The 8,354-nt window shown below is 43.3% G+C and overlaps 1 protein-coding gene across 2 annotated transcripts in view; it reads left to right on the top strand.

Annotated features, from left to right (window-relative positions):
- The first annotated feature begins 285 nt into the window (after positions 1-285).
- LOC139598980 (hsp90 co-chaperone Cdc37-like 1) overlaps positions 286-8,354 on the top strand; it is an 86,865-nt gene continuing 78,796 nt past the window's right edge. The window contains exon 1 of one of the 2 annotated variants that reach the window (XM_071445917.1): positions 286-414. In XM_071445917.1, coding sequence (XP_071302018.1) covers positions 313-414 — 102 coding nt within the window. In that variant the 5' untranslated portion in view covers positions 286-312. Of the gene's footprint in view, positions 415-2,978; positions 3,146-8,354 lie in introns of those variants that run through there. The other variant, XM_071445918.1, reaches the window with a different exon arrangement.

The following is an 8,354-nucleotide window of genomic DNA, read 5'->3' as shown; positions in this document are numbered from 1 at the left end:
GAGTAAATAGTAGAGTGAACCTAGACAATGAACTTTGTAGTGCTTTCATTTTTATATTAAACCTGCTTTTGCCCATACCATTGCCGGTGATTCTTTAAGTGACTTTTAAAAACTAATTTGCGATACACCTCATGTCAGCTGGAATCGAGACTCCCCTAGCTCGGAGGAGACAGGGTCGGCTCTGCCTAACGTCCGCCGTTGGGGGTAGTGTGTAGAGTCATTTCCGGGGAAGCTCGTAACGACCTCAAGCAACAGGAACATCCGGTTCAGGGTTGGGGAGGCTCGGTCAGTATTGTGTAGTTTGTGGTGAGGATGGCGTTGTGGTTTTCCTCCCTTCAGGGTCTTGGTTCGGTTGAGGAAGATGAGGAACGGGAATTCACTCTTACATCTATTCAGCGCCTGTCGGAATGGCAGGTACATTTCTCCCCGTACTATTTGTCATGCTGTTTTCTTGTTCTGCTGAGTTTGTATGGGAATTCATGAGCTCCTTCCTTCCTCCGGCAGGGGAGCTTCAGCCGCATGTACCAGGGGCATGGGTTTCCGTTGCTAGACCAAACTTTGGGTGGAAACACATGTGACTCCCACCGCTGGGGCATTCTGTATTGCCAGAGCCTGCAACTGCAGGGTTTGTGCCTGATTTCAGCGCTCCGGGTTCTTGGGGGAAGGGCTTTTGACTATCAGTTTACAGAATCAATTCACGGAGAAACTAATCTGTTAGGGGCTCATACACGTGTAGTTTCTTTGGTGTAAAATATAAAATGAAACCACTTAAGAGGTGCAAAGATGTGAGTCTGAGAAGTGATTAAAGTTTTTTTATTTTTCTTAAATAATCACAAATCTGGTGCATCGGTCTCCAAACTCCCTTTGAAAGTAGGCTCAGCTGTCACATATGGTCAAATTGCCAAGCCCAAATGATTTGAATACTTTTTGATGCAGAAGACATCTGGGTTGATTATCATTCATCCCATCCGAGTAGAGCTAGAGCTTGGCCAGAGCCCGAACTCTAATTGGTGGGTGTCACTTAACACATTTTAAAACAAGAGTCTTAAAAATAAGAGTTATGAGTAATAAACCTTAGGGTTAAAGACCAATCAAACCATCAAGTATTCAAATCCCTCCGAAGTTTCCTTCAGGATAGAGATTCTTCAAACACAGCAACCTTCTTCTTCAAAGATCTAAAAGTGGTCACAGGCAAGATTGTGAGCCTGGATCTGGACACTGAGAATGTGAAGGTGGAGGAAGTGCAGCTGAATGAAAGACTGATTACTTAGTATGAAATTGAAACCCAAAAAAAAGAAGTTAATGTTACAGCTGGACTCTCTGCTGGAGTACCTCTGTAATAATAACTGAAGAAAACCATGAAACTAGCAGTCTGAATAAAGAAAACATATGAGTAGTTAAGAAACAAAAAGCAGGATCCCGAAGAGACACGTCTTGTAGGTGATCACACAAAGAGAGAGTAAAACACATGAAAGCTGGCAGTAAATACCACAACAATACCTTGATAATAATTCTTATCACAAAAATCAGAGAATTCACATTATATAATAAATTTATCAACAGGAAGTGTTTGAGGAAGTTAAGACAACCCCTTTTCTAAGCATTCATGTAATATTAACAACAATCACTATTTATCGGTATTACCTATAGAAAACAGAAATAACAAAGGTTACAAACTTGCTACCAACAATCCCCCAAACTCTGAATCATTGGGGAATCAGCTGATGACCCTGCAGGTAGGATCTGCTTGACGTTTCCCAAATGCTCTGTCTTCGGAGACATTTTGGGTTGTTGAATCATTACTAATACTTGTATCTTTACATGGTGGTTTCACTCACTGGGAAGCATTTTCCATGGTAAATGATTTCCATCTATGTCATATTTGGAATAACACTGATTTGCACAGTGTTCCCCTTTTCTACATCTTGGACAAAGATTTGGTATTTCTGCATTTTCTGTGGAGTTGCCTTGTTGAAAGGTTACTTGAAAAGCTGTGGGAGTTTTTTCTAATCTTTGATCTGAAGCTTCCATGAGTTTTCCAAATTGTTCTTCCAAGACATTCGCTTGAACTGCTGCTCCATGTGCAGGAGTGCTTATCCTGCTGCAGACTTCTATCATTTGAGGCAGGGTTGGTGGTGGACCAGGCAAGGCACTAATTATGCGCTTACATTGTTCATTGGCATTTGCAAAAGCCAAGCTTTGAAGCAGATGTGGTTGTGCTGCTTCATCAGGGCATTGTCCCTCCACTGCTTGAGTAAGGCGATCTATGAAGGAGGTGAATGGTTCAGATGCTCCTTGCTTTACTTCTGTGAAAGTGCCCTCTGGGGTTCCAGTGGATTGAACTAGCAAGATGGCTTTTCGAGCTGCTTCTTTAATATCTGTTATTACATTTTGAGGCAGATCTGTAGCTTGAGTTTCAGGTTGGTTATGAGGTGGATCGCTGCCTAGTCGAGCCAATGTGAGCTGCATTTGGACCTCTAGCATAAGATACTATTAATCTTTCCAAAGCTCTTCTCCATTTGACCTCCCATAGAATGTATTGTGAGTGTTAAAATTGTGGTTGCAATATACTTGCAATCATAAGGTATGAAATCATAAACTTCAAGCATGCCTTTCAATAGTTGTTTGAAATAAGGAGAGCCTGAGCCCCTCTCTCTAAGGGCTTGTCTCAAATCTTTTTATTACTTCATGTGCCAATGGTAGCCATCTGGCAGGTATATTTCCTCCAAAATACCTCACTGGCATGGCCATCAATTGTGTTGTTGTCATGTCAGGATTCCCCTTTTCAGGTTCCAACGCTGCATTCATTCCTTCTCCTCCTCCTGTGTGAAAAGCTGATGGTTGTATATGCTGTACATTATAATTATTGGAAGGTGTAATAATAGAAGCGACCAGTGGTGGCGCTGTAGTAGGAGGTTGAGAACCTTGTTCACAAGATGGCTTTGGAGGAACGATGTAAGCATTGTTCACGGAAGTACCTAGCGCGCCGCCATCTTGTTGTACGGAAGAGACACATATAACACCACCATCTTGTTGTACGGAAGACGCGTGCAGCGCGCCGCCATCTTGTTGAGCATAGAGCGCATACGCACAGTCTCTGCGCTGGGATAGTAAGTCTATGAAACGCCCGCGGGATAGCACCATGGTATGTGACTGAATGCCCGAAGGAGGTAGTTATCGGAGCTGCCGAAACTTCTGGGGGAACCCTCGTGTTTTGTGGTTCTAATATTGGTTGCGAATGTGTCGGAGCGGCTGCGCTAGCATCTCGTGGTGCATGTGCGTTCGGGGGGGCCGGTCCACCCGCCCCGCCTATCCCGCTTGCTCCAGGCTGGGGCACGCTGGACACCCCGTGTGGGGGAGTCGCCTCGCCCACTTCAGGAGGCTGAGACTTCTCGGCCACCTGCTTCGGGGGGGGGGGGGGGGGGTTATGTCGCCCGTCCTGGGCTGCGGGGCGTGTCTCTCCGCCCCGGGTTGTTCTCTGCCCACTGGGGTCTGCGGTGCCGCTTGGCTGAGTCCGGGAACCGAGATCGTATGTGCAGCTGCTGGCTGCGTAGATTTCGTAAGTTGCGAAATTTGCATATCGGCCGCTTTCTGAGTACAGGCGGGTTCCGCATCGTCCCCCTCTCTGGTCCTCGATATTCCGTGGAGTCCCCGATCTGTGGGCAGTACCCTCCCAAGGCTGGGGGATTCTTGGACTGCCTAGGCTGCCCCCATCTCCGTCTGGGTAGGTATCTGCGATTTTTCAAGTGGCAGTGAAGCTGTGGGCACTGGCAGAGCTGACGAAGCCACTCCCCCTTCCTGCGCACTCACTGCTTTTTTCTGTGCGGAGTTATTGTCGCTGGAGGTATTTTGTGTATGTTTTATGTTGATTATAGATTCATAAACTGCTCTACTTGCTGGCAAAAGTTTTGCAGCCGTGGTGTTTTTAAATGTGGCTTCATCATATAGTTTTAAACTGACAGAGCCTCACAGATGGACTGAAAAGCAATTCTATATCTGCAGTTGGAAACTTTTCTCGGACCCAAGTTAACAGGTCTCACAATTCGTCTCTTGAAACAGGGATAGGATGATTTTAAACTATGGATTCTAATTTTTCTGTTGCTTCTTTTTGTGTCTTGGATGTTACATTCCCCATTTTTATACTGTTTTTGGCTGTGAAGGAAGATATAAAAAGATTCCTACCTGACTCAAAGGTCAGCTGATAACCTCAGTCTCACAGTCTTGCCTCTGGCCAGCAGACATGAACTTCAGATCCGAGCTGGTCTTGTCCCTGGGGATTCAGTTTTTCCAGCTTTTTGCTGCCACACACCAGCTTAACGCTGCTACACACCAGCTTAACGCTGCTTCTTCTGCATATACTGCTGATTTCTTCCTTCAGGAGTCCTGGCCTAGGAGCTTAGGCTTTCTCCTCACACGATGGGCACCATATGTTGGAATTTCAGGCTCTTTCTTGCTCCAAGGTCAGGGCGAATAATACTCAGGAAACGTTGTTTTTGAAGACTCACTCTGAAGTTTATTATCCTTATCTATTACAAACTCACGAGATTTGAGTTCTCCCTAACAAGTCGAGAAAGTGCCCTAAAATGGTGTCTGTTCAAGGCTATTTAAGTCCCAATTACCCAATAAACAGTTGACATCTATATTATTTATGCTTCTAACCCAATTATGATCACCGAAAATCCACAATGTGGACATCTTTCATCCAATTAGAGAAAACCACCCAGATCCATAAAGAAGAAGAAGGTGCAAAAAGACATCTAACCCATGCCCAAAATTCTCCATCTTGGCTCCCATATATCACCATGTACCAAAACCCCAAATCTAAGTTTTTTCACCCTATGAGATCACACACTTCTAACCAACTACACACCCATAATCCCAGTGCTACTAATCAATTTTGGAAGCCTTCTCCACAGCCCCAGGTCAAATGCAGTGTTCTCCTGCGGGTCTGTGCCTTTCAGCACAGAAAGTTTAAAATTCTCAGCATCCAGAGCTCCAACAAGTCTTCAGGTGATGCAGTCAAAGGTTCTCCAAACGGCTTCACATTCTTTGCTGGAATCCACTTAGGACCATTCTCTGTGGAGACAAGCAAAACCTCTACCCCAGGTGATCAAAGAATAAGGCCCCAATATTTTACGGGATTCTGGATCCTTCACTAAAACGGGGGGTTTTTCTTTTTGTTGCAATTGTGAATTGCAATTAAAATGTTGAACAATTGGTGGGTTAGGGTCCATCAAAGAGCAATTCAAAAAGTTGAAAACAAAAAGGGCTTTCTGCAGTCTCTGGGCAGGGGTGCCATCTCCGGCTTCCCCCTTCTATTGGACTAAGAGACACTTGAGGGAGCCATAAGCCTGTTCAATGATAGATTGGCCTGTTGGGGAATGAGGACTCCCTGTTTTGTGCATAATTCCCCATAAGGCAAAAAAGGTAGCAACTTGACGGGAAGTATAAGCTGGGCCATTGTCTCTTTATTTCAGATAGTATACCAAGAGTTGCTAAAAGCAGCAAAGTGTCTACAGACATCTTAAGCTGTTTCTCTTGAATGGGCTGATGCAAAAAGAGCACCAGAAAAGGTATCAGTAGAGGATTGAATGTATTTTAAATCGCCAAATTCAGAAAAATGGGTAACGTCTGACTGCCAGACTTGGAGGCTCTGAAGCCCTCTGGGATTAACGCCTCCTGCAACAGAGGGAAAAGAACACCTTTGACAATCAGGACAAACAGCAATAATTCCTGAAGCTTGAGCTTTAGTAATGCCAAAGTGTCGAATCAAAGAGATGAAGCACGGACAAACGACTCTTCAACTAATTAAGTTGAAAAGTGGTATATTTATTACAGCACCAGGCACAAGTGGAATTATTTCCATAGGAATGTGCAAAGAATCACAGGCTCTGGCTCTCTATTCATCTAAAAAAGTCTGACATATTCATATAATTTCCAAAACACCTAATACATATTCATTACTTAACCCTGCCTACCCTCACTTTGTATTAAAATGTATTACAATTGAGTCCAAAGTTCTTTCACGCTTGCGCAGTCTTTCACTTGAAATAGGTTGGTGGGTTTTGAAATGGGTCAGTGGTCTTCTGAGGTCAAAGTGACCTTTTCCTTTTGCCTTGTTGGCAGGCTTTGGACCCCTTGGCTATAGCTCAACTTTCAGGGCCCAGGTGCAGGCCACGGTCCTCTGCCTTTTCACAATTATATCAGCATCCCATCCTGCTTCTTTAAACACAGTAAAGACAAATATATTATTTATATCTTAGCCTTAACTATTCTATCTGCTAATAATTAACTACTTCTCATTACTTCTACTCTTCTTGGTATATTCTTAATTGTTTCTATCCCTCCTAACTAAATCTAGCTGAACTTTTAACTCTTTGAGTTTCTGTAAACCCTTGATTCTGAGGCAGCATTTTGGTGAAAAAAGGAATGGCTCAATTTAGCCTGTTCTATCTTATCAGGTAGAGCAGATTGCAGTACAGACATTGTTAAAACGTCAGCTTGCCTGTTCCCTTCAGCTAAAAATACGGGAAGGTCTGTATACTATTGAATATGCATAACAAAGTAAGGGGAAGTTCTGTTTTCTAAGGAAAAAACAAGGAGCTGCAACCAATAAAAAAATTGTGAATTTTCGACTTCTTTCAAATCTGATGCTTCAGCTCTCATCGCAATTCCTGCAACATAAGCTGAATCTGTAACCAGATTAAAAGGAACAGAAAATTTTTGAAAAGCTCTGTCAACAGCATCAAGTTCAACAATTTGGGGGGGATCCCTCAACTGTGGATACATCTGCTCTCCAGGCACTAGAAGAGGGGTCTCTCCATATTACCATTGATTTATGAGAGCAACCAGAACCATCTGTGAATACTGTTAAGGCTTGAAGTGGAACCTCACTCCTCTTTGGTTTTTCTATCAATTGAAATAGAGGTGTTAAAAGCTTATGTTTTGGAGGATGTTTTGAGATTTGTCTGCTGAATTCAGCAAAGGCCATCTGAACAGCCTCTGCTTCCTGAAATAAAAAGAATAAAACATGCTAAGAGGCAGGAAAATAGTGGAAATTTCCACTCCTGCAAGAGATGTGAGTCTCTGTCAGGCCTTAACAACTTGTTGGGCCATCATTTCATGTTGAGTACTGATGGTTTTTGTCATTTGGTGTGGTAAAAAAATCCATTCAATGATAAGCAAAGGGTCTGGTGCCTTGGAGTCCCATTGATAAATCAAAGCATGGGGCTGTTTTGCCGAATGTAATATTATAAAAAAGAAAGGCAGTTCAGATGCCCAGTGTTTGGCTTGTTGGCTTACTAAGGCATCAGATACACATTTGCAGTGCCTGCTGAGCTTGTAAAGTTGCCTAGGTGATAAAAGGTCTGAGTCTCCTTTTAGCAATTCAAACAAAGGACTTAGCTCTGCATTTGAAATTAGTAACAAGGAGGGCACCCAGTTGATTGTTCCCAAAAGTTTTTGCACATCATGTAAGGTGCAAATGTTTGTCTGAATTTGCAGAGCTTGGGGGGAAATTGAATGGACTCCAATGTGCCACCCTAAATACCTCCATGGGAGGTGTTTTTGTACCTTTTCAGGAGCTATGCAAAGCCCTACCTGATTTACAGCTTCAGTGACAAGAGCTAAGGTTTTCTCCATGACTTCCTGTTGTTCAGCTGCTACAAGAACATCATCCATATAATGATACAAAAAAACATTAGGCATTTGTTGATGAACAGGACTGAGGACTTTAGCAACACATCACTGGAAAATAGTAGGGGAGTTTTTCATGCCTTGAGGTAAAACAACCTAGTGGTATTGCTGTAAGGGTGCTTGCATGATTGTGCTAGGAACGAAAAAGGAAAATTATGGAGCATCATCAGGATGTAAAGGAATATCAAAAAACCAATCTTTTAAATCAATAATAGTCAAGTGCCAATTTTGGGGGATCATGGTAGGAGATGGGAGACCAAGCTGTAATGCCCCTATGTCCTCCATAGCTGCATTAATTTTTAGAAGATCATGGAGTAAATGCCACTTGCCAGTTTGTTTTTTGATAACAAACACAGGAGGATTCCAAGGACGGAGAGAAGGGACTATACACCCTTTCAGGAGTTGTTGTACCAACTCTGTTAATGTGCACAGGTTTTGCAGTGGTAGGGGCCATTGATCCACCCAAACCAGTTTTGCTGTTTTCCAGGTTAGTTTTAAAGTGTCTGTGCTTCAATGGCCCCCATTAAAAATCTGATTAAGTTCTAAAGCCCCATTGGGAGAGAACATCCCTCCCCCATAGCACCATCTACACTGGTAACACAAACAGTTTGACTGAGGCAAGGTGTCCCTCAGGGCCTTTGATCTATATCAAGTGCCAG

The sequence above is a fragment of the Agelaius tricolor genome, unplaced genomic scaffold, assembly GCF_023055355.1.
Source record: "Agelaius tricolor isolate 1412-34295 unplaced genomic scaffold, bAgeTri1.0.p SCAF_21, whole genome shotgun sequence".
Classification (NCBI taxonomy): Eukaryota; Metazoa; Chordata; class Aves; order Passeriformes; family Icteridae; genus Agelaius; species Agelaius tricolor.
This window is presented reverse-complemented; position numbering and strand designations above follow the sequence as displayed.